At 45.1% G+C, this 26,992-nt stretch overlaps 13 protein-coding genes across 13 annotated transcripts; 5 read left to right on the top strand and 8 right to left on the bottom strand. All coding sequences in view use genetic code 12, as the record gives it.

Moving 5' to 3' along the window:
- Window positions 1-586: 586 nt before the first annotated feature.
- LEU5 (coenzyme A transporter) lies at window positions 587-1,798 on the top strand (the record flags this gene model as incomplete). Its single annotated transcript, XM_025484096.1, has 1 exon — window positions 587-1,798. One exon carries the CDS (start codon window positions 587-589, stop codon window positions 1,796-1,798), a length of 1,212 nt encoding a protein of 403 aa, XP_025342311.1.
- Window positions 1,799-1,877: 79 nt separating this feature from the next.
- On the bottom strand, window positions 1,878-2,468 carry NAT2 (Nat2p; the record flags this gene model as incomplete). Its single annotated transcript, XM_025484095.1, has 1 exon — window positions 1,878-2,468. The coding sequence occupies one exon, from the start codon at window positions 2,466-2,468 to the stop codon at window positions 1,878-1,880; it is 591 nt and encodes a 196-aa protein (XP_025342310.1).
- A 288-nt stretch (window positions 2,469-2,756) lies between these two features.
- Window positions 2,757-4,064, bottom strand: CXQ85_000344 (tRNA threonylcarbamoyladenosine dehydratase; the record flags this gene model as incomplete). Its single annotated transcript, XM_025484094.1, has 1 exon — window positions 2,757-4,064. One exon carries the CDS (start codon window positions 4,062-4,064, stop codon window positions 2,757-2,759), a length of 1,308 nt encoding a protein of 435 aa, XP_025342309.1.
- A 227-nt stretch (window positions 4,065-4,291) lies between these two features.
- CXQ85_000343 (N-terminal protein methyltransferase) lies at window positions 4,292-5,032 on the bottom strand (the record flags this gene model as incomplete). Its single annotated transcript, XM_025484093.1, has 1 exon — window positions 4,292-5,032. The coding sequence occupies one exon, from the start codon at window positions 5,030-5,032 to the stop codon at window positions 4,292-4,294; it is 741 nt and encodes a 246-aa protein (XP_025342308.1).
- Window positions 5,033-5,588: 556 nt separating this feature from the next.
- Window positions 5,589-6,116, top strand: PSF3 (DNA replication protein; the record flags this gene model as incomplete). The annotated part of the gene is made up of 1 exon (XM_025484092.1): window positions 5,589-6,116. The coding sequence occupies one exon, from the start codon at window positions 5,589-5,591 to the stop codon at window positions 6,114-6,116; it is 528 nt and encodes a 175-aa protein (XP_025342307.1).
- Window positions 6,117-6,204: 88 nt separating this feature from the next.
- On the bottom strand, window positions 6,205-13,067 carry CXQ85_000341 (uncharacterized protein; the record flags this gene model as incomplete). Its single annotated transcript, XM_025484091.1, has 2 exons — window positions 6,205-9,582; window positions 9,795-13,067. 2 exons carry the CDS (start codon window positions 13,065-13,067, stop codon window positions 6,205-6,207), a joined length of 6,651 nt encoding a protein of 2,216 aa, XP_025342306.1.
- A 1,667-nt stretch (window positions 13,068-14,734) lies between these two features.
- Window positions 14,735-15,421, top strand: PEX11 (Pex11p; the record flags this gene model as incomplete). The annotated part of the gene is made up of 1 exon (XM_025484090.1): window positions 14,735-15,421. One exon carries the CDS (start codon window positions 14,735-14,737, stop codon window positions 15,419-15,421), a length of 687 nt encoding a protein of 228 aa, XP_025342305.1.
- Window positions 15,422-15,472: 51 nt separating this feature from the next.
- CXQ85_000339 (uncharacterized protein) lies at window positions 15,473-17,182 on the bottom strand (the record flags this gene model as incomplete). Its single annotated transcript, XM_025484089.1, has 1 exon — window positions 15,473-17,182. One exon carries the CDS (start codon window positions 17,180-17,182, stop codon window positions 15,473-15,475), a length of 1,710 nt encoding a protein of 569 aa, XP_025342304.1.
- A 966-nt stretch (window positions 17,183-18,148) lies between these two features.
- Window positions 18,149-20,010, top strand: NOP8 (Nop8p; the record flags this gene model as incomplete). The annotated part of the gene is made up of 2 exons (XM_025484088.1): window positions 18,149-18,283; window positions 18,331-20,010. 2 exons carry the CDS (start codon window positions 18,149-18,151, stop codon window positions 20,008-20,010), a joined length of 1,815 nt encoding a protein of 604 aa, XP_025342303.1.
- An 89-nt stretch (window positions 20,011-20,099) lies between these two features.
- Window positions 20,100-21,548, top strand: CXQ85_000337 (dolichyl-P-Man:Man(5)GlcNAc(2)-PP-dolichol alpha-1,3-mannosyltransferase; the record flags this gene model as incomplete). The annotated part of the gene is made up of 1 exon (XM_025484087.1): window positions 20,100-21,548. One exon carries the CDS (start codon window positions 20,100-20,102, stop codon window positions 21,546-21,548), a length of 1,449 nt encoding a protein of 482 aa, XP_025342302.1.
- A 222-nt stretch (window positions 21,549-21,770) lies between these two features.
- On the bottom strand, window positions 21,771-22,691 carry CXQ85_000336 (uncharacterized protein; the record flags this gene model as incomplete). The annotated part of the gene is made up of 1 exon (XM_025484086.1): window positions 21,771-22,691. One exon carries the CDS (start codon window positions 22,689-22,691, stop codon window positions 21,771-21,773), a length of 921 nt encoding a protein of 306 aa, XP_025342301.1.
- Window positions 22,692-22,823: 132 nt separating this feature from the next.
- On the bottom strand, window positions 22,824-24,176 carry CXQ85_000335 (uncharacterized protein; the record flags this gene model as incomplete). The annotated part of the gene is made up of 1 exon (XM_025484085.1): window positions 22,824-24,176. The coding sequence occupies one exon, from the start codon at window positions 24,174-24,176 to the stop codon at window positions 22,824-22,826; it is 1,353 nt and encodes a 450-aa protein (XP_025342300.1).
- A 1,658-nt stretch (window positions 24,177-25,834) lies between these two features.
- CXQ85_000334 (uncharacterized protein) lies at window positions 25,835-26,566 on the bottom strand (the record flags this gene model as incomplete). Its single annotated transcript, XM_025484084.1, has 1 exon — window positions 25,835-26,566. The coding sequence occupies one exon, from the start codon at window positions 26,564-26,566 to the stop codon at window positions 25,835-25,837; it is 732 nt and encodes a 243-aa protein (XP_025342299.1).
- Between the last annotated feature and the right edge of the window lie 426 nt (window positions 26,567-26,992).

Here is a 26,992-nt window from a genome sequence, read left to right as displayed (position 1 = left end):
AAAGAACCATCTTACACTAAAAGTCTCATTTAAAAGACCCTACTTTGTCTTTTTCTTTTTTTCCTGCTTTTGTCTCCTGGTTTGAAATTGATCTTGTGAGACCTATTCTGCCCAGATCCTCTCCAGTCCAAGAAGTGCAATCTGCCTTTCCGCAGATAATGCGGACCAACCACAGCCCTTTCAATACCAACCATAAAAGGGCAGTCACAAGCGACGAAAAGTCAGAAATGGGACTTTTCCTTACTCAAAGTAACCGTACCATTATTTGATGACCTCATCAATCTCCCATTCCTTCTCAGAAGCCTTCATTTATTTTTTCTGCTTATTTTTTCCACCTCTAATCATGCATTGTGACTGGGGTTCCCCATATGCTGTAGCTAACGCTCGCCATCTTTTTTCCCCAGACAAACATCAACTACAGCGTACCGCATTAGCAAAAAAAACTGGCCCCACCACTTGTACTATAGATCCCCACCGGTGGTTAAGTTATTAGAATACCCTATACTTTCCAAGGGTGACTGCCTTTATTACGTTACTGTGATTTTGTTTTATATCCTTCCTCATTCATATGCATCAGAGTCCTTCCATGGATGAAAGCCATCGCATGGGACGATCTTTTTCCAAACCCAGTGATGGGATACCGACAAAGCATGAGGTACAAGAGTCCAAGACGCTAGATGAAAGCTCCAAGAAGCTGCAAAAGATAATAGATAAGCATTCCACCGAGTATATCGTTCGGCTGGGGGTTGCTGGAGGCATCTCGGGATCAGCCGCCAAAACACTCATTGCTCCCATGGACCGAATCAAGATCTTGTTTCAGACGTCTAATCCGGAGTTTCTCAAATATAGAGGCTCGTTCCGTGGTCTCTTCCAGGCTGGCCGCAAGATCTGGGCCAACGACGGTCTCTATGGCCTCTTCCAAGGTCACCTGGTCACTTTGCTTCGTATTTTCCCATACGCTGCCATCAAATTTGTTGCATACGAGCAGATCAGATCAATGCTCATTCCTAATGACTCTTACGAAACAGCTGTTCGCAGATTCATGGCCGGCTCGCTTTCTGGGTTGACCAGTGTATTTTTCACTTACCCATTAGATTTGGTTAGAGTCAGATTGGCTTTTGAAACTAGAAATCTCCAGCACACCATCGCTGGCCATAACCATCAAGACTTTATTGCTCATCATAAGGGCAGATTATTTTCTATTCTAAAACTGGTTTACCTTGAGCATCCACCACACCGCGAGTCGGACCCAGGCTGGATCAAATTCATGAGACGCAAAACACCTAAAAGTCTTGTTCCGCTTTCCAATTTCTACAGAGGATTCGGTCCAACGATTTTGGGTATGATTCCTTACGCTGGCGTTTCCTTTTACGTCCATGACTCCATCCATGACATTTTCAGGTCCAAGCTTTTGGCCCCATACATGGTGGCACAGCCCTATACCTATGTGTCAAGCCACAAAGTGGTGAAGATGTCGAAAGATAAACAAAATGTCAGCTCTAGAGATTCTAGAGTACCACTTCGTGCATCTGCTCAGCTTTTCGCTGGTGGAATCGCTGGTATGTGCTCCCAGACAGCTGCTTACCCATTTGAAGTGATCAGAAGAAGAATGCAGGTGGGTGGAGCTGTGAACTCTGGCAAATTCCTCACATTTAAAAGAACAGTCAGATTGATCTTTGCTGAAAGCGGGGTCAGAGGATTCTTTGTCGGCTTGTCTATAGGTTACATGAAGGTGATACCCATGCTGGCGTGCTCCTTCTTCGTTTACGAGAGATGCAAGGTACTCCTAGGGATTTGATGAATCTCAACTATTTATTTAGAAGTTCATATGAACTGAATTGCGGGATGCAGACCATCCAGACTATTATGTACATGTATCAGAAGAACCAAGAAAACCACTTGTTCTTTTTAGTGACTTTAGTTCCGAACTTAGGCGTAGTGGCAGCAGCCGAGCCGATCCGGAACCCCCATCTCTGCAATGTCTTGACGATAGTAGGCGTCAAGGCAGCAGTCAATGGCACTCTAACGAATATGAGGACAGACTTGTGAAGACCGTACGCAATAGCAAACTCTGTCCACGAAAACCAAGGAAACATGCCTCCTTCAGGCTCAGGTTCATGTTCCTCCTGGATTCTATCAATCTCCTGCTCCTTTGCCAACTGTTCATCACTCTTACCGTAGCCAAAATACTGCTTAGCCTTGTTCTCATATTTCTGAATCTCTTCTTTACCCATCAGGTGAACAAGCAAATAACAAAGCGGCAAGTCCAACATACTCAATGTCAAGTAAACACCCAAAGCAGAGTAACCGTAATCTTTCACCAACTTCTTCATCCCCGTGGGTTCAGGTTTCTTGACAGCGTTGGCAGACTGAAACCTCAACATCTGCTGGAATTGTAATCTGCTTCTACTGAGAAGCTTAACGGGCCTGCCGAACCGAAGGCCCTGCTGGAGCATTGGTCTAAACATGGGGATGGCGTATATTGAGTGGTTGATGCTATGCCAGATACAGATCAATTTCGCACAGTGGGAAGGACACCGGGAAGTAGTAAGGCCGAGGCCCCGGGAAAAAAGTACCAATTGGTAAAAGTAAGAAGTTTTTCCTTTTTCTGGTTTTTAGCTGATTTGGGGTTTTTGGGGTTTTCATGGTTGGTATGTCGTAGGCCGTGGAGACAGGGTGTGTAGGCTAGAGCAGTATTAACTACATGAAGGCGATTATGTGAAAAGCTTTAATTACTTATTCTATGCCATTAACAACTACCTAAAGGTAGAATAGTACTTCTCCTGAGCAAATCTGTGAGCGACCCTTTGAAGTACCTCTTCACTATATACATCCTCCAATTTCTCCTCGCCCTTCAACACCCTGTTTTCATGGTTCTTCTGCTCGTCCTTTGTCATCACAACAACATTCTGATAACTCAACTCCTTACTTGGGTCCCACCTAGAAAGAGTCAACCTCGTGGAGTAGTTGGACACCACGGACTTGCCGCGGAAGACTTCTTCAACGATGTAGGGCACGTCCCTGAGAGAAACAGGCGTTCTTTGTTCCAAATGGCCCAATCTTGCCTCTTGGCCAGCCAAACTTTGTAAGATTCCATCGTAGATCTTGTATCTGTTCTTGCCCTCGACGTATTCAACTGGGTAGCCAGACACAGTAGTGATGATGTGTGTGGCCAATGCCAAACCGAACATACCAGGCATCGTACCAAGAACAGGCAAGATTCTTACACGGAAACTCTTGAGAGCAGCTAGCTCCTCCACATCGCCTTTAGCAATTTCATCTTCATCCAAGGGTAAAAGACGAGCCTTACGTGGGTCAGGCTTTTCTGCGCTGAACACAACAGGAATGTTACTAATGATTCCTCTCTTGGTCAAACGGATTCTGACGGATCTTGCAAGAGGATCTTCCTCAGTTTTGGAAATATCAGCAATGTTGATTCTGGTAGGGTCAGACTTGCATGCTGCACCACCAGAGGAGATGACTTTAAGCTTCTTCTCGTGGCAGAAGGCTAAAAGATCAACCTTGGTGTCTATGTTGTCGATACAGTCGACCACCAAAGTAGGATCGAAGTCACCTCCCAAGATGAGCTCTTCTCCCACGTCTTTGTTCCACAACTTGTTGTGAACGTCGATCTCAACCCATGGGGCGATCTCATGCAAATGGGACTTCAAACAGTCAACCTTGGAAATACCCACATCTTTTAAGTTAGCAACAGCGTGTCTGTTAAGTGATGAAAGGGAAACCTGGTCAAAGTCAATGATTCTGACTTTTCCCACACCTGAACGAACCAACATCGTGGCGACCCACGAACCAACACCGCCAGCACCGACGATGACGATGCGCTGGTTGCGGACCTTCTCCATACCCTCTTCTGTGAGGAAGGCATAGTTTCTCGTCAATTGTTCACGGATGAGTTCTTCGGAATGCTCTTTCTTGGCCACAGTGGATGACAGAGAATGTGATGAACAATCCACAGGTGAGTCAAAATAACGATGGTAAGCCTCCACAGCGGCAGCAGCTACAACAGCTGCGGTCACTGCAACGGTGGCGGTTCTCAAGGACATGATGGTTTGTGACGATGTGTTGAAGAGTGAACTTTTTCAGCCAGAGCTCATCTTTCCTGTCTGTAAGGAATGTCTTAGATGGAGCAGACTTACCCCGGAAAAGTGGCAATATCAAACAATGAAGCAAAATATAAAAAAGCAGGCTTTGATTTTTGAACAACAAATAGTTTAAGAATGATTTAAAGAAGGCTTATACTTCTTTGGTCCTTTGAATACCCAGTCCTAGTTTACATCGCTTTGAGACAGTACATGCGAACTGGGTACAACTCCCTCGGTAGGCCCTTCTGAATGTCACTGGCGATCAACTTGAGGCCAGCAGATGCAAATAACTGCCTAAACTTGGCATCAGTACGAGTAACACTCGAGTCAGTCGCATCAAAAATGTCATCTTGAGGAGCAATGTTCTCCTTCACAACAATAGTTCCGTTCTCCATAAGTGCCTCCTTGCATCTAATCCAGAACTTGACAAGCTCCTCGTCAGGCAACTGGCCAACACACCACTGGCACCACACAAGCCAGTAGCGACCCTTCTTCTCTGGAGATGCTTCCCATTCTTGCATTCCAATATCGTAAATATCACCGAGCTTACCCTTCTCTGCAACAGGCACAAGCTCTTTTCTCATTTGCTCGACGAATGGCTTGACTGGTTCCAACAAATCACATCTGTCGCTTACTTTCCAAAGAAAGTCTCTTGTGATACGACCAATGCCAGCTCCCATATCAATGGTAAGCTTTTCAAAACCAGGCTGGCACTCCATTCTCGTTTGAAGCTTTCGAAGAAATGTGGCAGAACCAACAATGTCTGCTTTTGGCACCGAGGTCTGCTCACCAAAACCACCAAGTACACCATTGACAGATGCTGGAACAGACAGCCAGTAGTCAATAGCATCAGTGTAGTTAATCATGGCATTTGGATCCTCGTCCTGGATCAATTCGTGGTTCAATTCTGGAGGTGGTTTGACTGGCATGATGAATATGCTCGAACGTGAAGAGAAGAGATAAAAAACTGTGTCTCATATCCCTCGTATGCTCGACCAGTACACCAAGGTACTTTGTGTTATTTTACCTTTCGGAGGTCCACCGTGGGGCATTGGCTTAGAAGAGCCTAGAAAAGTGAAAATAAGAGGCAGAGGCTTTTCAAAATGTTTCTTATAGAATATTGGTAAACTCTTGTTTTGTACCATCTCATCTCTGCACGCTGAGTATGTTATTTGCAACCATTGCATGTTTGCGCACCCTATTGTTCCATGATGGTCCAGCGTCTTCTGGTCCAAGTAAGAGACAAACCATGAAAAAATATGTATAATAAAAAAAAATAAAAGATAAAACGAAAAGTAGAAAGGATGAAAGGAAGAAGGTTCCTGGTAGCAAAGCTTTCTCTCTTCTACTGCCTTCTGGCTTTTGCTGGATGTTCACTTGCTACTCAGTGTCCTATTATGTCTTATGTCTCATTTCTCACGTCTCTCATACAACACACATTCGCGTCTCTGGTAAACATCACCAGTCTTCCACAACACCTACTAAATGGGGTACTACGACATTGACGATATTCTAGCGGAGGGCGAAAAGGTGCCTTGCGCTTTCAACGCCACATATCCTGGTCTTGGGTTTCTAGAAGGTAGTCCAGGGAGACCGCTTATGAAAGATACAAAGGTTGAACTACCTATGTGGCTAGCTAAGCTATTGGCCACGAGTGAATTGCTGTCAGAGTCTGATCTTTCTTTTGTGGAGATGCTTACGCCTGACTTTGTCAGTGCTAAGGTACTCAACGCTATACGTGCTGAACCAAAGTCTGTTGACCTACATTCCCTTAAAGCAAACTACTATAAGCTTGCAGAGCAATGGATTCATATTTTCAGTGATCAACAAGTCGCTGAAATCGTCATGGAGCTCTTGAAACAGAGAGCTTTGGAGATTGACAATTTCGCCAGCAACACCACTAAACACGTCAACAGCTCGTTCTTGCTCTCGTTGGACGAGTTCGAGAAGAAACTATATAAGGCCACTGCCGAGAGCAAAAGACAAGCCAGGAACTGGTCAAACCAGACGTGACATGGCCATTGAATTTACAATTAATATACCGATACTTTTTTTATTTTCTTTTAATTCTACAAGTCTTTTTAATGTTACACCAGCACCTCTAGAAGAGGCCGTCGTTATCTTGCCCATCCGCGTCTGCATCATCATCATCGTCTGAAGAATCCTCCACAATCTCTTGTGACTTAAACTGTTTTCTTCTTTTAGATGGTGCATTGTTGATAACTTCGTCTTGATCTTCATCATCATCAACGACATTACGCTTCTTGCGTTGTGTCTTCTTTGCCTTTGGAGCGTCTTCCTCTTCATCTCCAGATGGCAACACTGGCTCCTCGGGCTCGTTGTCATCGCTTGGTGGAGCATCATCTCCATCACTGTCGTTGATGAAATCCTTCTTTTTACGGCCACCCTTCTTACCGCCCTTCTTACCGTTCGCTTGAGCCTTCTTACCACCCTTCTTCTTCTTACCGTCTTTTTTCTCTTCATCAAATGCCTTGTCATCATCAGAATCAACAACAACATTCAGTCTGGCTTCTTCGGCCCATTGTTGAGCCTGCTCTTGCAAAACGGCACGCTCCTTGGCCAATTCCTCTTGCTTGACCTTGAGAGCAGCCACTCTCTCTTCTTCCTCTTGTGCTTTCCGGGTCTCCTCCTCTTGTCTCAACTTCTTTGCTTCCTCAAGCTTACTGTTGAGCTGATTAACATTCTCCTTGGTCTCTTCGAGACATGTATGCAATCTATTGAGCAATGTGGTGGTACCCATGTTGGCTCTTGCCTTCAATTCGGCCTTAGGGAATGGAGGATGCTTCTCATCGTCGGATGCAAGACCGTTCAAGTCTGAAATGGCATCATTCAAGTTACTGATTGCTTCATTGATGTCATCGACTGTTCTTTGTTCGGTAGGTGCCTTACTGAGGAAATCGGCAATCTGGAATTTCACATATGCAAGGTTAAAGAGCAAGGCACTCTTATTCGTAGATGATTTGGCAAATGCATCCTCGGAATACTCGAGACCCTTCTTCAAGTAGCCCAAGTTCTTTTCAGCAAGACCTCTCAAGTACCAAGAGCGACCCAAGAAAGAAAGAATCTTAGGATCACTGCTATTGGTGAATCTGACAAGAGCGATCTCGTAGCTCTCAATAGCCTTTGAGTATTGTTTCAACTCGACCAATACATGACCAAGGTTCAAGTATACCGAGATATCATTCAAGGAATCACGGATCTTTCTCAAGATATCAAGACCCTTGGTAAGCTCCTTGTTCTCGATATAAATAATGGCCAAACCTTGAGCAGCGAACACATTCTTAGCGTCAATTGACAATACCTTGGTGAATAACTCGAGAGCTCTCAAGAAGTACTTCTTCTTCTTCTCTTCTTCCTTCGATGACTTAATCTCTCGGGCCATCACACAGTAAATGTTAGCCAAAGAAATCAATGCGTAGCAGTCATGCGAATCATAATCAACCAAGGTCTGCTTTTGATGTTGGGTGTCGGCGTCAGGCTTAAGACCAATCTTTTTGCCAAACGTCTTGATGAACCAGCCATAAAACGATCTCACCTCTAAATCGGAAGCATTGTCTTGCAAGAGAGACTGAATTTCTTCCTCAAGTTCCTTCTTAGGCGTTTTATCTGTCGAGACAGCGTCCAAGAATAGAAGCCTGAGCTTAGCTGAAAAGTAGTGGGGAAATTCTTTAAGCAATTTGTTATAGGTGTCGATAGCTTCTGACTCATTGGACGTCTCCTTTGATCTAGCCAAGTTGTAAGTGATAGGAGCACGCAAATCCTTACCCAAATCAAGAACGGCCTCATCAATAGCATCTTCCGGTACTTGGTAGTCGTCGGCCTTTTGAAGAGCCAAGGCAAAATTTTCTGCTGCTGCAGTTTCATTATTCTTGATGAAATTGAAGACACCAATGTTATTGTAAACTTCCAATGGTGCATCCAGACCGATTTGTTTCCTGCTTTCGATGGCCTTATGCAAGTATGTCAACGATTGGGAAATATCCTTGGCTTGGTATAGCTGACTCAACTGTAAGTAGGCATTGAGCACAACTGGCTCTTTGTTAAGATAAGCCTCATCCTCTTTCATATTAGCGACAGCCAATCCACGATTGTTGGACAATCTAATGTATCTTTCCAACATTTGAACGGCCTGATCGTTCTTGCTACGGGACTTCAGCTGGGCATACAAGAGACCCAATGCATAATTGAATTCCAAGCACTTAGAGTTCGATCTGACAATGGATTCGAAAGTGATGATGGCTTCTTCCGAAGATCCACGGCTAAGTTGGGCCTGACCCAAACCCAACTTGGCAAGCAAGTTGTTGTCATCTAATCTGATGGCTTCATGGAAATATTTCTGAGCTTGGGTGAAGTCGTTTTTGGCGTATGCAACACGACCGAGCCAGAACGAGCCCTGGGAGAGGATTTTTGAGGTAAAGGGGCTCAACTTCGAGGACTTTGCTGCGGCAATGTCAGCGGAGGAGGATGTGACAACCTTGTTGACGATTTTTTCAACCATCTCATAATCACCCTTCGAGTAGAAATAGGAAGCAAGAACAATCAAAATCACTTTATCATTAGGCACCTTGCTGTGAAGATCTGATGTCTCTGTTATGACGCTCTTGTATCCTTCTATGAATTTCTCATCAGAGAGCGAGTTGGTGAACACATTGTCGAACTTGGCCAAAGTCAAGAGTAGCTTAGCCTTGAAATTGTTTGGATCTATCTCAAGAGCACGATCCCAAGAGTTGATGGCCATCGAGCGGTCTTTGAGGAACCAGAAGCACAAACCAATGCCGATTCTTGGGTCTGGCTTCATTAATGGATTCAATACCAACACCTGCTGGTAAATCTTCAAAGCGTTGGTGTAGTTCTGCGTTTTGCTGAGCGTAATTTGGGCCTTTCCAAGCAAAGCAATACAGTTTGTTGAATCGAGTTTCAATAAACGGTCGAATACTTGTAAAGCACTTTCAGCCTCATCCTTGTGAACATGGAGAACAGCCTGCGATACGAGAGCTGGCACTGAAGTAGAATCGTCCACCTGAGAAAGGGCTTCCTGAGCTTTCAAAACATGGTCTGCTCTGTTGACACCTTCAGAAGCAAAGGCAAAATGAATAGAAGCTAGAAGCACTAATAAACGGTCTTTGTCGCTCTGCTGCTTAACAGAGATACCCTTCTCGGCAATGGTGATAGCTTCATCAAGCTTTCTATCATGTGCATAAGCCTGAGCAACAAGAATCCAATATTTCACGTCACAGGACTCTCCTTCCAAGAAAGAAATAAGTTCTTGCGGGTCATCAGGCAATTCGTCAATCGTGACGATATCACCACTGCCAATGACAATATCCAATGTTTTGGATGCATCAGCAGTTTTACCACCCAAGTAGTAAGATGCGTCTAGCGTGTCGTCCATGACTATCAGGCGCAAGAGAGTTTTCTTCTTTGGAGAGACCGAAAGATAGATGGAAGAGGTCTTGTTCTTGTGTATTTACTAGTAGATTTATCAGTGAAAGATTTCTCCAGTTTACACCCGTACACCCACAGTAGGCGAAAAGCGTCCTTCATTAGCTATATATAATAGTGTATCATAAAAACGTTATCTAGTCATTAGTCATAAATTTGAGCCTGGAATTTTGCCATAAGCTCTTTTGAAACGCCCTTTAGTGCTGGGGGTTTCAAATCGGTTGATACCAGACGTCTGCCCTTTTTCGCAGTGACAGCGAGCTGGTTGGGGTAGCTCATAATATCTCTCGCCTGAAGCTCTAGCTCGAATATTGTCTCTGTGCCAGAGCCGAAGGTGAAAACTGTGATTTCGACACGGAATTTATCCTCGTTAACATTGAGTTGCAAAGGATACTTAAGCGAAAGTTTGTAAAGATCCATGTCAATCTCTTTGACCTTTTGCCAGATCAGCTTGAACTCAGTAATGTTCTTTTCTGGCGAAAGACCTTCCTTTGGGAGTTCTTTCAATGCCAAAGGTGCTAGGCTCTTGAATATCAAATCGCTAGCATTAGTTTCTCTTTCCTTAAAACGGATGCTCGATGGGACAGAATCCTGGTAAGTAATAACGGCAGCCACGTTAGAATTACATTCAAACTCAATGTCGTCTGTTCCAATGCCTGAAACATACTTGAGGGCAGCTCGCCTTTCGGTCTCTTCGACGTCGTTTTCGAGCTCTTCGATTTCCTTGTTGCTGAAGTGTCTCCTGCGACTGAGTTGGCTCTCTGCTTTGCGTAATTCGTCCTGCTGTTTTTGAATGTCAGCGTTCACCGCTTTAATCTTCTCTTCGACCTTAGAAAGCTTTTCTTCCTTCTTCGTTATGTCATCCCTGTGGTCAAGAAGCTTCTGATTAAGTTCCATTAACTGCAGCTTAATATTCTTGAGCTGGTTAGCGTCCAAGTCTTGAAACGAAGCCTTTATCTCCTTGAATGACGAAATATCATTCTTAAGCTGCTGCAATTCTGCACGAATATTGGCCTGCGTTGCTTCTAGTTCTTCGATGCTATCCAGAAGGATTGCCTTGTCCGCTTGAAGTATCTCAAGATTGCCCTGTTGCACCTCCAAAACATTCTGCATTAGTTGTGTCCGCCATTGATACCATACCTGTTTAGCTTGATGCCTTGTGAACTCCTTCAACTGATGGAAATGGGACTTCATTGATATCTGGTCATAGTATGAGGACAGATAATACTGCTTAAATAAAACAGGATTATCATCAAGAGTCTGTTGGCTGACTTCCTGGAAGAGAGTCTTACCTTGCTGAATCTTTTGCGTGAGTTCTTTGCAACTCATCTCAAGCACTTCAAGAAGAGGCAAGTGAACGTTAGCCTTGTAGTATTCCTCGTCAGAGACAGTAGTTGCGTCGTCATGAAGGGCAAGGGAGTACCGATTAGCCGTATCAGTGGCAATCTCGAGATCATCGTAGAACTTTACGCCAATGTCATTAAGAAAGGTAGGAAGTGACACGGGTTCGTAATTTGGATCGTCATAGTCTTCGTCGACTCCATCAACCGATAAAGTCGAGGTTTCGGCCAACGGTATATCCAAAGTGGATACATGGGTTTCGGACCGCTGCTGTTTCAGGACGGATTCATCAAACCCATCAGAAGACCTTTTTAAGGGCAGTTCAATCTTAGAAACATTCTGAATTTCGCTTCTTGACTGGGTGAGTTCCATTGGCTGGGACAGCTCGATTGGGTTGGAAGCAGTAGCAGCTTCTTGAGACAAACCTTGTACGTTCTCTTCCTCGACAGCTGCATCGGGTGTCTTCGCGTCATTGCCATCTGGAAGTCCTGGTCTTTTCTCTTGAACATCTTCTTCAGCTTCTGGTGTCTTCAAGCCATGTTGTTGCCCATCTTCCTCATTCAAAGAAGTATCCTTCTCCTGTTCCTCGACATCCTCGTCAATAGGCTCTTCGGTGTCCTTTGCTTCAGAAACGTTGGCTTCCAAATTTGCCTCTTCTCCCTCCTGTACTTCGTTAGACGAAACAGGAATACTCAGTATATTTGCTTGTGCTTGATGTGGTTCGGATGCCTCCTCTTGAGGCACACCGAGTGGTACCTCGGATCCGCCGAGCTTTTCTGCAGCGGAGACACCGTTTGACCCGTCTTCTGGTAGAGCCGGGGTCTTAGTTGGAGACGCTGCTGGAGTTCCATACTCTGAAGGGCTTTTCTCTGGCTCTTGTTCGTTCTCTTCTTCCCCATCATGCTCGCCTTGGTTATTGTCTGTTTCGGCTTCCGGTGAAGACAACTGCTGAACTTCCGAGGCAGGCTGCTCAAGATTGGCCTGATCATCCTGAACTTCGGGTTCTTCCACATTAGATTCTGCACCATTCTGTTCGTTCTCGTTGTCCGTCTGACCCAGGTTAACAGCTCTGATCTGCCCTGTGAATTCCATAGTTTGCTCGTGGTCAGCCTCTTCACCATTGACCGAGTGACCGTCATCTGATCTTACCAGGGGACTGTGTAATATCGGTGGAGTTGAAGGTGCTTTGAATTCGACTTTGTTTTGCTGGAGGTCGCCGTTCGTCTGTTGATGTTTGTCATGTTCATCAACATTTGCCTTGTGGAATTGCTGGGTGAGTTCCATATCATCGCCATCCTGAGAAGCAGATGGCATGTTTAATCCTGGAAGAGGAATTGGACTAAGTCTGGCGGCTTCGTGAAGATTGAAGATTTCATGGCGAGACGAGTCGTTGAAAAACTTCGTAAAGTCCATTGTCGCTTCTTCGTTACCGTTCCCGTCAAACTCCAAGCGATGGCCATTCAAGAAATGTGGCTTTGGGCTTTCGATGCCGAAACGTTCAGGGTGGGTATTGGATATCATGGCATAAGAAGAAACGTTCTTGGTAAGCTCCATAGTGATCTCCAAATTAGAATTATGGTTCTGGTAGTTCTGATGAAGATGTTCATGGCTGTTGTGGTTGTCAGTTGATAATGGATACGCCAAAGTCATCTTTTGGTGTGAATTGAGCTGATCCGTGAAGTCCATATCTTGTTCCTGAGTGTGTCGTATCAGGCCCGTAAAGTCCATTATTTGATCATCATTCGACCTCTCTGTAACGTTTTCGTTTTGAGGTAGATCATCATCATCACTGCTATTGTTGTCGTTTTGAATACTTCTCATTTGATCCATGAAGGCTGAGGCGTCTTTTTCCAACGCCGATAAACTGACATCACCTTCCTCTTCTTCTTCATCAGAGCTGCTATCGGGCTTCTCCTCCATCATCTCACTCTCCGAACTGGCCCCGTTCATCGGAACAAAGTCGATCTTATGAAGCTTCACCTTATTTGCAAAAGAGACCCTGCGATTTGCAAGTCTCGAGGCAGTATCAAAGTGCCTCTGTGGCATTGAAGGATTAGGCATCGTCATGTTTTCCCTGTTTTTGAGAATTGACTTCGTTTGCTTCCTTCCATACCCTGTCGTATTGCCATCCTCGTAGAGATGGTTGGGGATCGTACTCATCTTGGTGTGGTGAAGAAGAGTGTTTGTGTTTTGATAATCTCGAGTGCGACATGCACCAGGGTACACCAACAGTAGTATGGATCCAGTGGTGAAGAAGACGTGGAGAAGAAAGTACCGGGTTTAGTTTATTTATGCTTATGGTAAGGTTTTAGAAGGAGGTGGTTCATGTATTTTCTTGTGTTTTACAAGGATTGATTTGGTGGCCACGGTTACTATGTGGTGGCTGCAAACGGTGGAGATGCGAGTATTCCGAGCCATAGTTAACGAAGAACCGTCTTAGAGGCACTAGAAGGCGTTCTTTCCCGTAATTCACGTTCCAGGATGTTTTTAGTCCCGTTCAGAGAGTACTTAACTAAAAATATCTGCTTTTACAAATTCAGCGTGTATTCACGATTTTGTCAGAACGTGCATTATTTAGATAAATAGTGAGAATACAGATCTACCTTTATTGATAAGCCTACTACAAAAAGAAACTCCAACAACCAAGAAAAACCACCTCAAATGTAGAAGTTCACCAAAAACCATAAAATACATAAAAACTACCAATTCCCATATACCTATTCCCGTCCTCTTCCCTAGCGAGCAGTAACCGACCTAATTGGTCCAGTCCCAGAAGCAGGGTCCATCGTACCACAAAAGCTTAACCCAATGATCTCCACCCAGCAAAATTCAGCCCATAGAAATTGGTAAAACACAACCAGCACTAGTCCAATTTGAACTCCCACAAACTGCCATTCCCTTTCCATAATATCAAACAACTCTCCAACTACCACCACCATCAACCTCCCATAACCGGCCCACCGTTCATGGCGACTACACCTCACACGATGCTTGCCCATACTCCCCCGTAACCCACCAACCGACCCATAAAGCCCCGCGTACATCTCCAGCCATACTTCTCCCCAGCCATACATAGTCCCAGCCTAGACCTTCTATCATTGCTTCCTCTCCTTCTCTGGTTGCTTCTACTGTTCCCCAAGTACTAAAGCCCGAACGAGCCACAGCAATGTCGTTTCGCAGCCAAACTTTAGTCTTCTGGAGAAATGTCGTGCCTTGGTCAGCCAGTGACAGGCAACAAGAAAGGCCCATAAACTGCCGTTGGCTCCCTTGGGTATACATAGTTAGCTGGGGTAGTGGTGCCAGGCTCCACACTGAACTGCCATTTGCAGACATTTAACAATGGAAGTACTCTTTAACCAGAGTCTACTTAGATGCTTAGGACACTCTCAGTTACTACACTTTTAATCTACATTTTTAGTCTACATATTTTTCGGTTGGTTTCTTCTCTTCTCCCTGTCTTCATGGCATCGCTGACCGTTGTAGTTTCAGGCCCCGCGCATCCTCGGATCTAGGCATGTGCCGCTTAGGAGTGGAAAAAGTGGAAAAACGCTCACTCAGTGCCAATGGACAAACAAGCAAAAGCGCTAAGTTACCAAGGGAGGGATTGGAAAAACCTGTGATTGGGTAAAAGGATTTTTTTTTTTCCTCTGTTTTTTCCCTCACTCTTGCTCCTCCAGCGGTTCATCTCCCGGTAACTTCCGTAGGCCCGTGCCCTCGGTTGGCGAGACATTATCATAAGCAGGATACCCCATATTCCGTCCAGTATAAGTGAGAAAAACATACCTTCACCTCCTCCTTTTTTCACATACCCCCACAGAATAATCACCATGGTCGTCGATTCCCTTGTATACCACCCAACATTGAACAAGTTCATTAAATTCATAGACACCACCCCAAAGAGGGAGAAATCCTTCAGATTGGTGGCCTACTTGTCTAGATTCTTGTCTTACTACTTGCAAAGAAAGGGCTTCTCTGCTGAGACCGTCCAGACGTTCAAGGACTTGAAGCAGAATGCCACTTTCCTTAGAAAAGGTATGAGATTCTTGAAGCCTTTGAACCACTTGCAGGCTGCCTCCAAGGCCTACGACAACAAGCTCATGGACCATGTGTTGCTGGCCACCACCGTCATCAGAAACTTGGGCTACGCCGGCTACTTGACCTTGGACGGTTTCATTTTCATCAAGATGTTGGGTCTCGTTGACAAGAAGAGATTCGCCAACTTCCCATTGTGGGCTTCCAGATTCTGGCTCATTGGTCTTATCGCCGGTGTCATCAACTCTCTCAGATTGATCAAGATCAACTCTGCTAAGTTGTCCTCTGCCGACGAGAAGGCTGATGAGGAGGCCATCAAGCTGAAGATCTACCAGGCCAAGAGAAAGTTGATTTGGGACTTCTTGGACATGTTCATTGCCCTCAATTCCTTGAACTACTTGCACTTCACCGAGGGTGACGTTGGTTTCGCCGGTACCATCACCTCCATCATGGGCTTGAAGGACTTGTGGGCTTCTACCTAAGTATAGTGTGTACGTTTAAGAATTTCAATATATTTATTCTGAGCCACGACTCTACAAGAAGGAAAGTGCTCCTCCAAGGGCACCAACCACAATAGCGTACAAGGCTGCTGGAGTATTTTTACCCGAACCAGAGTCGCTGTGGTACCATGGCGTGTGGCCCGTACCATTGGAAGACCAATTGGATGATACAGACTCAGCAGCCACCGTAGTGTGCTCTCCAAATGTGGAAGTGGAGTAGAAGTACAGACTGTCTGAAGTGTTGTAGTACAAGACATCGCTCAATGTAGTAGCAGAATAGAACGGAGCAGAAGAAGCACTAGGGATACCGTTGGAGATAGTAACGATGTTGGACCCTTCCTTTTCCTGTTTCTCCTCACCAGCAGCTTGGGCCAAGGCGATTTCGTAATTGTCAAAGTCAAACACAGCATAAGCACTCTTAAGGAAGACATCACCTAAAATGGCACTCTTATTTCCGCCGTCCAACACACCCAAAACACATCCTTCGCTTGTGTCGTAGCCATTGACCTGGAAAATCAAATCTCCTAAAGGCACCTTGATATCAATACCACTAAATTTGAATGAAATTTCTTCCTTGGAAGAAAGCACATCACAAGAGACATTATATTGACCTTCATCATAAACACCATTAGTCTTTTCCACAAGTGGATCAATGTATACTTGAGGCAAGTAGGCCAACGTTGTTCCAGTATCAAGAAGTGCAACAACGTCATAATCGACATCGACGTTGTCACCAGAGATACCATTCAAAAGAACATTAGTTCTAATTGGATGCTCAACACCCAACTTGGAGTATTCATTGATAATAGGCAACTTGGTCAATGGTCCAGTGAACCTCGAAGTGTCTAATCCTCCAAAAAGCACACTTCCTTGAGAGACATTGTTCTTACCCAACCATACAGAATAAGAGTTCGATTGGATGATACCCAAATTCTTGAGACGCAATGGCAAGTTTTCATACTCGTAAGATCTATTTGGGTGCAAAACCCTCACTGTACCCTCAAGTCCTGGCAAGCCAATACCCAAAACACCAACGGAAGAGTCAGTGTATGGAGCAACTCCAAATGAAAGACCGTCAACTACCTGACCACCGATTTCAATATCATCGCTAGCCCAGTAACCAAGAGCATAGGAGTAGTCGCCGTATGAGATATAGAATGGATCTTCTGTCTTGTTTGGCTTGAAGCTGTCTGAGGAACCGGTTGCAAAAGAGCCATAAGCAGTGCATGCTTCGGTTGCATAATAATAGTTGGAGGCGTTCTCACCCAAAGATACAATAGGGTTGTTAGCCAGCTCATAGGAAACAAAAGACGAGAACTTGGGAATCAATGAATCAGCACCAGTGATGAAGCCAGTGTAGAAAGATTCAGTGGTGGGAGTAGGCGTTTCATCAGCTTCATCCTCCTCGTCACTCTCCTCCTCGGCTTCATCTTCTCTCTTTTTCCAACTGAACAATTGAGATTCAGAACATGGAGAAGTTGCAAACCAAAGATCAGACGAACCCGTATCAACCAAAACTTGCACTTCCTGCTTATCTGATCCAACCTTCAAGGTCGTCAAGTAGAAGGTAGCAGCATTATCAAGAGGGACATCCAAAGTGTTATCTCTCTTGGATAATCCGATACTGGTCTTGTGAGTTTGAGCAAACTCACGAGCGTCCTTGCCTCTGAGGACATTAAAGTCAAGAGAAACAGTCGCTTGAACTGCTCCAGCCAATACTGGAAGAATGTAAGCGAACTTCATGGGTTTGGAAAGTCTACAGCCCAGATACCATGGTTTTATACTGATCTTTGTACCCGGCCAAAAGGGGGCTTTCTGGAAAATGTGTAAAACAGGGCCACACGCCAGGACGGCTTGGTGCTTATCTTTTTTCGAGACTATGGCACCTTTTTGGCAGCCGTGTGCATGGAGTGTCTCGCTTAAGTTACTTTGGCTGCATGGACCTGTCAAGAAAGCCGGATAAGTAAACACTGACACAATGCCAAAAGTGGAATATTGAAGATTGTAGAGAACTCTAGTGCCCAGAAATCTTAGAAGAGAATAAGGTCTTGCTTGAATTTCTACGATTTGATCAATTGTCAACGGCATGCCGGGGTAAAACCTGGTATAAGCCTTCATCCGAGGAAAGGTATATACCTCGCATGACGGAAACGCAAAGGGGAACCCAAAGTGGCATCATGGAAGCCCAAACAACCGAAAAGAGGCTGTTATGAGAATGGATCATTTTTGCAACGATAATTCCGATAAAGCGTAAACTGTGGCAGCCAGCAGTGAGGCTTATTTGCAAAAAGGGGGTACCTTCTGGTAACTGTCAAAAACGGTGGCTTGTGAAAACAAAAATGGACAGTAATAATGAATCAGGAAGAATTACAATGCCACACTAATAAAAGAGAAGGTTGATGTTTACTGAAGCCATACTTGAGCCTTAACTATGGCAAGAGTCAGAGATGAAAGATGTCCAGGTTTTTGAAAAAACGGATACTTGAAAGACTCAAAAGATCTTCTTATTGTTAAAAGAACAACACAGCTTTTCTTCTTTTGGTTAAAGAATTCCAATTTTTCCTTCCTTTATCAGTCCCATTCAGAGTATGCAAATCAAGAAGCCTCGTCAAGCGAAAATCGCCAGACCTGCACCCGTGCACCTCATCAACCTCATCACTGCCTACTACACATCGATTTTTGCATACATTAGAGACTGATTTGACCGCAATGGATACCCCTCAGAGCCGACGGATACACATCGGTAACATTTCAAGTAAGCTTGCCGAGAGCAAGGACTCTCTTGTTACTAGATTGGAAAAATTCGGAACCGTCAAGGGCGCTATAGACCTTCGAACGAAGCCTGTCAATGACTTCTTTTTGCATTTATCGATATGGAAATCTCAGATAAGCTGCTTGAAAAGCTCAAAAGCTCTTTAAACGGTATTCTTTTCATGGGACGCAAACTTACTGTATCTATTGCTAAGAACGACTACATGGAGAGATGGCAGAAAGACTCTGGCAGACCAGAGATCTCTAAGGCTACCCTAGCCAAGCTGGCCAACATCGCTGCTGCTAGGAATAATAGAATTCGTGAAGCATCTACAAATTTCCCATCTAATAGCATTACAGGTGCACCACTGCATTCCACTAGCATTCCAGCTCCTAATAATTCCAGCATCGGCTACTCATGCTCACCTCACACCACAAATAACATGAGTGCTAATACAAAGAACAAGGCGCCATCTCACAGCCTTCTGGGGCCCAAATCCTATGGAACTACACTCAATCCAAAGGCGGTATCAGCACAACAGTACTCTAGAACAAGTGGCCGCGCAGAAGTGGTTAAGGGAAGAATGAGGACAACTCCTCGTCCTGCTGCTTATTTCGTTAGAAAGCAGCAGACCATGAGGCTTCTTATAAATGGAGAGCTTAAACAGATTAAGTGCTACAAGACCAAGCTTTGGGGCGTGGAGAAGAAGTCTGCCAGTGAGCTCACTTATAAGTTCTCCAATGGAGCTTGGAGATCTGGCGACGACCATATTGTCGAAAGAGTAAGCATTCCAGCCGATAAATGCGTTGTTGATGGAGGACAGGCTGCTGAGTATGGGACTGGTGCTCATCATGAGGTCGAGGACGACATGGAAGTTGATAAAGACAAGGACGTCAACAGTAACGTTCTTGCAAGCTTCTTCGAGAGTTACGATTTCGATAAACCTGTGGCCCTTGACGATGATAAGTCTGACGATGAAAATGCAGTCACCTATGACAGCAAAGGCCGTAAAAACGTGGAACTGTATGATTTCGAGACTAAAGGATTCGTTGAATTCGATGATTCAAGTGAAAACCACGGCACACAAAATGGCGAGTCGCTTCAGAAGTTTCTTCTGGCTAATGAAAGACCTCAGGAAGAAGTTTACTTTGATGAAGACGATGAAGGTAATGAAATTGACGTTAACCATTTGGGTGAGCAATATGCTACTGAGGCTATCAAGGAACAATATGACGAAGAGCATAGAGATCCAGAGCAACCCGAAGATGCACCAGAGGATTCGGTAGATGCTGAAGAACAGCCTGAAACTGCACCAACCAATTCAACAACCAACGAGACGGAAAATCTCCGTTCTTTGTTCGAATCAAGCAAACCCACCAATAGTCTTTTTGCAGCCGACAGTGGCTTCAAGTTGGGACTTGATGAATCCGACGAAGATATCGACATTGAAAGGAAACAGGCTGATGAAGAAGAAAGACAAAAGTTGGCTCAGCAGATCTCTCTCAAACAACAAGAACAGGAAGAGGATGTACAAGCGTCAACCGTCAAAGCTAAAAAGTTCGGTCTTTTCTGGACCCACTTTGAATCTCCTTTTATGCAAACGCAAACACAGCTTAGCAAGATTGGCAACTCTAGTGAAGCTGTTACCTTGCCAGGAGAAGAACATGGAAACGAAGTGAGAGATGATGGTCGTGGTGAGGAAGATGCCTATGAGAGATGGTTCTGGCTGATGAGAGGAGAGGCAGGCCGTGAGTGTAAAAGAAGAAAGAGGGACGTTTTGAGAACGCTCAAGAAGCGTCATGTACGTGCAATTGTATAATTTTATAGAAAAGTACGTTTGGGCAGGATTTGATGAATAGTAGTAGTAGTTACTTAGGCCGCGTCTGAACATCGCGAACACCAACTACTATGAGTGAGGAACGGTCCGAACCAGGTAGCGCTCAAAGCCTGAACAATGGTCATAATGAGACTCAGAAGGAATTACCGAAGTTAACTGTTGCCAATTTGGCCGGCGATGTCTACAACGGTATCAAGGCCCTTATCTATGACCCAATGTGTAACCGTCTAGCAGTACCCATGGTCGTGGCCTTAGCTTCCATAGCTGGCAAGTTAGTGATCCTGAAGGTCAAATACACCGAGATTGACTTTTCAACATACATGCAGCAGATAGATATCGTGAATACTGGTGAATTGGATTACTCGAACATTGTGGGCGACACTGGTCCAATAGTGTATCCTGCTGGGTTTGTTCAAGTTTACCAGTTCTTGCAGTGGGTCGCTGATGGCGGTGTGAACATTGGAAGAGTTCAGTTCTTCTTTAGTTACTTGTTCACGTTCACTGTTGCGTTGTCTTCGATTGCCTATACTATGGTGGAAGGTATTCTGCCTTGGCCGTTGTACCTTCTACTTCTAAGCAGAAGACTTATATCCATCTACGTGTTGCGTTTGTTCAATGATTGCTTCACAACAGCTGCAATGGTAGGTGTTGTGGTTATTCTTCAGCAAGCTGCTTACTGGCACAAATCATTGACAGGTACCTTGATGTTCTTGGCTAACGCAGTGGCTGCTGATTTATTCTCATTGGCGATTTCAGTGAAGATGAACGCTATTTTATACTTTCCAGCATTTGCAATTGTTTCATACTTCCTTTTGGGTGAGAACTTGGTGAAGTTCATTGCTGTTCTTCTTGTGATTCCAGCTGTACAAGTGCTTGTTGGCTGGCGTTTCCTCTTGCCTTTATTCTGGGACGAAGAAGCGTCATACATTAGATGGACCTATATCAACCAGGCATTCAATTTTTCAAGGAAGTTCCTTTATAAATGGACTGTCAATTGGAAATTCGTTTCCGAAGAAGTGTTCCTTTCGGATTCCTTTTCTACTGCACTTCTCGTTGGCCATGTTACTGTGCTTGCATTCTTCCTTTTCACGAGATTTATTTCCAGTCGAGTTACGGGTAAATCTGTCAAGCAACTCATCATTGATGGCTTAAAGCCTTTCAAGTCTACCGTGTCCAACAAGAATCTCCTTCTATCGCAACAGGATGGACCCAGATTGATCCTTTTGATATTTGCAACAACAAACGTTACAGGAGTTTTGTTTGCAAGATCATTGCATTACCAGTTTCTCTCATGGTATTGCTGGCAACTCCCATTCCTTTTATACGCCACTGGCTTCAACCCTTTTGTTGCTGGAGGTATATATCTTGTCCACGAATGGTGCTGGAACGTGTTCCCCGCCACACCAACAAGCTCTGCTTTGCTTGTGAGTATCCTATCGCTCACACTTGGAGCGGTTTGGATGAACTCTGATATCTGGTTCAAGCCTAGAACAGTGTCCAAAGAGAAGAAGGAAATTTAACCAGCTTATTTAACCTATGCATACAAAACATTTTCATACTAATAAAACATAGAAATTAAATGAAATACTCTAATTTTCCAAGAACTAAAATTAACTTTTAATAGCGAAAGAGGATTCTAAACCAAGCGTCGAAACGTCTAAACCCAAGCCACTCATAATTTTTTTTGTGAATAACATGAAACAAGGAACCATCCTCTTCCGAAATAATTGAATCTCGCAACCTCAATCGCCACCTTCGATTGGATTACCCCAGTTAAACCCAGTAATGCTATCATTGAGGCCAGCGTCAGCTGAGTCCAAGAAGTTATTGAACTCGAAGTCGACATCATCCATGCCTGAAGTCACTGCGGAATTGAAGAAATTATTATCGCCATTAGTAGCGCCGCCTAAAATGTCGACGGACACCATCTTGTCATTACCGCCCAAGGAAGCGTGGAAGTAAGCAGAAGAAGGTTGAAACTTATCTTCGTCTTGTCCGTCTGGCTTCTTATCAAGATCGATGCCTTCGATAAGTTGCGAGTCAGACTTCTCCTCAGACTTCTTCTTGGACTTTTCTTCTTCTTTCTTCACACCAGCTTTACTAGAAGCTTTCTTGGCAGGTGAATCACTCGTCGAACCCTTTCTCTTTTTGTTGGTGAAATCCGAATCTGCAGCTGGTGTAAGTGGAGTAATATTCTCTCTCTTGACACCTCCAGACATGCTGCTTCTAGCGCTAGCGCCGCTTGCGGCAGCTGCAGCAGAAGCCTTGGTGGCCTTCTTCGCCGTTGTAGCCTTCTTGCTCTTCGTGGATGGCAGATTCTTGTTATTGAGGACAGGAGAAGGTGCTGGGGAGGCCTTGGGAGGTGCATTCTGAAGACCTTGTTGCATCATACCGCCATCTTGCTGTACCTGCTGCATTTGAGGCATGGAATTGAGATCGCCAGCACTGCTGTTGCGAGCAATATCGAGGCGTTTCTTATTTTGCTTTTCCAAGAGCATGAGCTGCATCTGGTAGTCTTGCAAAGCATTGGTGTTTCTGTTTTGGTTGTTCTGAGGCTGCTCAACACCATTACCATTTTGACCTTGCCTAAGCATCTGACCAGAGTAGTTCATGGGAGACATACCGCCGTTACCCATACCTTGTGGACCATATTGCTGAGGCATGCCACTAGGTGGTCGCAGACCGGGTCTGATAGGCCGTGTTTGCTTTCCTTTGGCGCCATTGCCTAAATCTTCGTTCGAAGGCGGTTGAGATGCGGCAGCGGCAGCTGCAGCAACAGCAGCAGCAGCGGCCTGTTATTGACCAGGTTGTTGGGGTGTCTGCAGAGTCAGCAGCTTGGGCTGCTGATGTTGATGTGCAGAGGCAGCTTGTTGTCTCAAATTATTCATTTGAGTCTGAGCCTGTTCCTGAATGCGATTATGCTGCTGTTGTTGAGCCTGTTGGACCTGCTGGGGAGTTTGCTGAGGCGATTGTTGCAGTTGAAGCTGAGGATGCTGCAAATGTTGAGGTAGAAGACCTTGCTGTTGTTGTTGCTGCTGTTGTTGCGGCATAAACATCTGTTGGGGTGCACCCATATTCATGCCCATGCCCATTTGCATTTGAGAGCCATTTCCTTGATTCATTGGCATTTGCATACCATTTGTGACGTTCATGGAGGCTCTATTCATGCCATTATTGAAGTTAGGATTCTGCAGTACCTGAGCTTGAGCTGGAGGCTGGCCATCCTGGCTACCTTGAGGTTGCTGCTGTTGATGCTGTTGTTGTTGATGCTGCTGATGTTGTTGTTGATGTTGTTGTTGCTGATGTTGCTGCTGCTGCTGTTGTTGTTGCTGCTGCTGCTTCATCATCATGGACATCATGAGTCGTTGCTGCTGCCTTGCATCGGCCGAGAATTGTCGTTGGGCCGCTTGTGGATTCTGCACTGGTCCCTGTGGACCCATCATTTGCATTGGCATCTGTTGACCGGGCATCATACCCATTTGACCTTGTGGATGATCGCCCAGTTGTGGATGACCAGAGAACTGTTGTGGAGGGAACTGCTGTTGGGAAGCCATCTGTGGGTTAGCCAGTGGATGTTGTTGCTGTTGTTGCTGTTGTTGCTGCTGTTGTTGATGCTGTTGGTACTGTGGACCGAAGTTCAGCAGCCACTCCATACCCAGAGCTTCTTGGTGTTGTCTCTGCTTCATAAGCAGCATCTGGTAATATTGGGATGCAACTGAAGAAGGAGAACGTTCGTTCTTAGCCTGAAGAACGTCCCAGAAGACCTGCCACCATTCAAAGAGAAAGCCCTGTGGCGCATCCATAGAAAGCGACAACCTTGGCAAATGATGCTCTTCCAGAAGCTGGTTTGCCTGCTGACGAGCCGTGGAGCCAAGAAGCAGAGGCGACGCTTTGGACGGCGAGTGGGCCTGGTCATATGGTACAGAAGGGATTTCGGCCTCACAGACAAACAGACGAGCAGTTTGAGGTAAAGTATTCTTCATCAAAAAGTCATATATGTAAGCGTTGAGAAGCTGTTTTGGAGACGCCACGTTGGCGTCCGATACACATCGGGACAGATCCATCAACCCATGCGACACCGACGTGGCAGTGGTGTTGATGGAGTTTTCGCCTGTGTTGCCTAGCTGGCTCGGGGTATCCAGGGCCATCGTTCCCGGAGTCCGTTTGGGGTGAATTTGCGGCGTACTATGATGACTCATAGAAGACGGGAATTTGCAAGTTTTTTCAGGCACAAGAAGGCAAAAATCGGTGGTGTGGGAAAAACGCTTGGTGTTCTGTGGTTGAGGTAGGTTTAGTGAAGATGGATGGAGGAACTTTTGAGAAAGTTAATTATGAGGGGACTGGATAGAGTCGAGGGGAGATAAGGAGGGCAGCGAGGGAAAAAAAAAAATCCACCAACGACGTAGACCACTTAAATTGACTGGGAAGGTTGAACAAAACCAGAGAATTTTTATGTTTTCTACTTCTTCATGTTTACTTGTTATGCTAGTTTTTTTTTTTTTTTGTACTACATTTTCAACTTTTGTCTGTTTTCGTTTTTTTCTCTCTCTTACCATTCTTTTTTTTCAATTGATGCTGCGTATAACAAAAACTGTGTGGAAAACCTGGCCAGGGTCTTTTTTTTTATTGAATTGTCTCGTTTTTTCCCTTCCTCACAGCAAAGTGGCTGGTGGCTGCAAACGAACAAGTTGCACGATTTTTTATGGAAAGTGCAAGGAATACATGTTTTTGAAGTTTTTTTTTTCTGAATTTTTAGTGCCCACCACTTTCCACCCAACCATGGCGTTTTCTCTCTTTTTTGTTGGTCGCTGGTTGGCGGAAACCCTGGTTGGATTGTAATTCTCCTCTTTGTCTGGCCACTGGTGACATTGCCGAATGCGGAAAAGAGTGGGTTATTTTTTTTTTTTCTGGTCTGAAAGGGCCTTGGAAAAATCCATTTGGGCGGCTACATTCTTGAATAAAAGTCGCCTAGTTCAACAGAATATGAGTCAACTCTACGCCTCCTATGGAAAAATGCCCGTAAAGCCAAATTTGCGTGAATTTCTGCCTGAGGCTTGGACTACTGGTTTGTATGTGGGGTGGCTTGATGGTTCTTGCTGATAATGTAAGAAACCCGTGCACCAGCTCATATTCAACCGGATCAATTCCATGCAACGAACTCATGACCACACATGTAACAACGTAACGTCCTGTTGCCCGTTTTTTTTTATCCATCACGCTCAGGGTCCTTGACACAAAGACCAGGTCATTGGGTCTTGTTGTGTGGAGTGTCATCATCTCTTGGCCTTGGCACATACACCCGTACACCATTTTTTGCAACCACCAACCACTCTCCAACAATCTACGCACTCCCAATTCATATATCCAAGCAGACATGTATCCATCTACTTACAATCCTATACCGACACCGGGCCAACCAGACACCGTTCACCGTAATAACACAAACGCAAACGCAAACAAACGAAAACGTAAACGCAAACTGCAACTGTAAACTGCAAAAGAACAAAAAATCACTATCAATCCAGCGCGCCCAAATAGTTATTATGGGGGGTTGGGCTCGCAGAAACTTTTCACACAGCTTAGCCTTTAAAACAAAACATCTCTCATCTCATCACGCGTCTATCCAGCCTCCAGACTGGTCTTAATCTTCTCTTTTTTTTTTCTTAATATTTTTTTTTTCTCCGAATATATCTCTCTTTTTTTATCCAATCCTCTGCCCTAACTGGGCCGTACCCTTGCAGGGGCCTCCAACTGTACATCAACTGTACACAACAGAGGGACTTAGGGGACCCGCTCCAGCAGGCCCTTATCCCCAAACAGCAGCGTCAGTCTTATTGTTGTCACCCCAAATATTAGTGGAGGGCGGAGCGAAGTTGCCGCCCAAAAAATTGTTTGATGAATTAAACAGCCATAAGTGGTCCTTTTCGCTGAAAGGATCAAATGTGGACATACCGCCAACAAGCCCGTTGGCGGTCCCATTTCTGACTCCAGCAGCTCCACCAGACATACCAGTACCCTGGCCAGGTAAAAGGCTAGGGCTGACATTAGTAGCAGAGCCAAGCGCAGGGTCAACAGGACTACCATCTGATGTGTTTCTCACCAGACCTTGCAGAGACACCAGCGACACCAGAGGTTTCGTGACAGGCTGGTCGTCGAAAATCTGTGGTACATGGACCATACCGGCACCGCCAGTGCCGCCAAACTTGTTGCCGTTGTTCCTGAAGCCGTACACGTCCACGCCCATCATGCCCATGTTTGAGGAAGAAGGAGCAAGAGGAACAGCCGCCTGGGCTTGAGCCTGAGGCTGGTTCCAGCCATATCTGAGCTGCTGGCTATTAGTGGAGTTAGCAGAACTGCTGTGACTTAAAGAACCAGCATGGAAGGAAGCACCACCATTTGTTGAACCGCCGGTTTGAGGGCCTCTGCGGTTGTTACGCCTGGTGTAGTAGGAAGAAGGCTGGTTCTGGGCCTCGATTAAAGTTTTGTCGATGGTTTCTCTTTGATTTACAAACGCCTCAGGGATGATTTGGCGTTTCATGATAATAAATATTTTTGGTTTTTTTCTATGATAGAGTTTGAAGGATGAGAAAAAAGCCCGCCTGTCAAAGAGAGGATTTGACTTTGGGAGTTATGAGATTGGGATGCTTGGGTTTTTTTCGCGGAATGATTCGACGTAAGACGATACCTACCCACCCGCACGCACGAAAAAAGAAACCAGGGCGAAATTTCGGCCCTGTCCACTCGCTGAGAGAGATCTGGGACCTGTGGTGCACGGGTGTACCTTCATCATCTTCTTTTTTTATTCTTTGGCCTTTGCAGCCCTTGCGTCTTTGACTTAGCGCGTTTAATGAGAGGGGCCAGATTGGCTAGACAGAACTGATGAACGCAAACCGTGAAGAGTGAAACATTGCAGGGGACGACATTCCCAGGTGAAGTTAAAGGCACCGCAAAAGGCTCTAGACTC

The sequence above is a fragment of the Candidozyma haemuli genome, assembly GCF_002926055.2.
Source record: "Candidozyma haemuli strain B11899 chromosome Unknown A_2014730914, whole genome shotgun sequence".
NCBI lineage: Eukaryota > Fungi > Ascomycota > Pichiomycetes > Serinales > Metschnikowiaceae > Candidozyma > Candidozyma haemuli.
The sequence above is the reverse complement of the archived record's forward strand: the minus strand, read 5'-3'. Positions and strand labels throughout refer to the sequence as shown.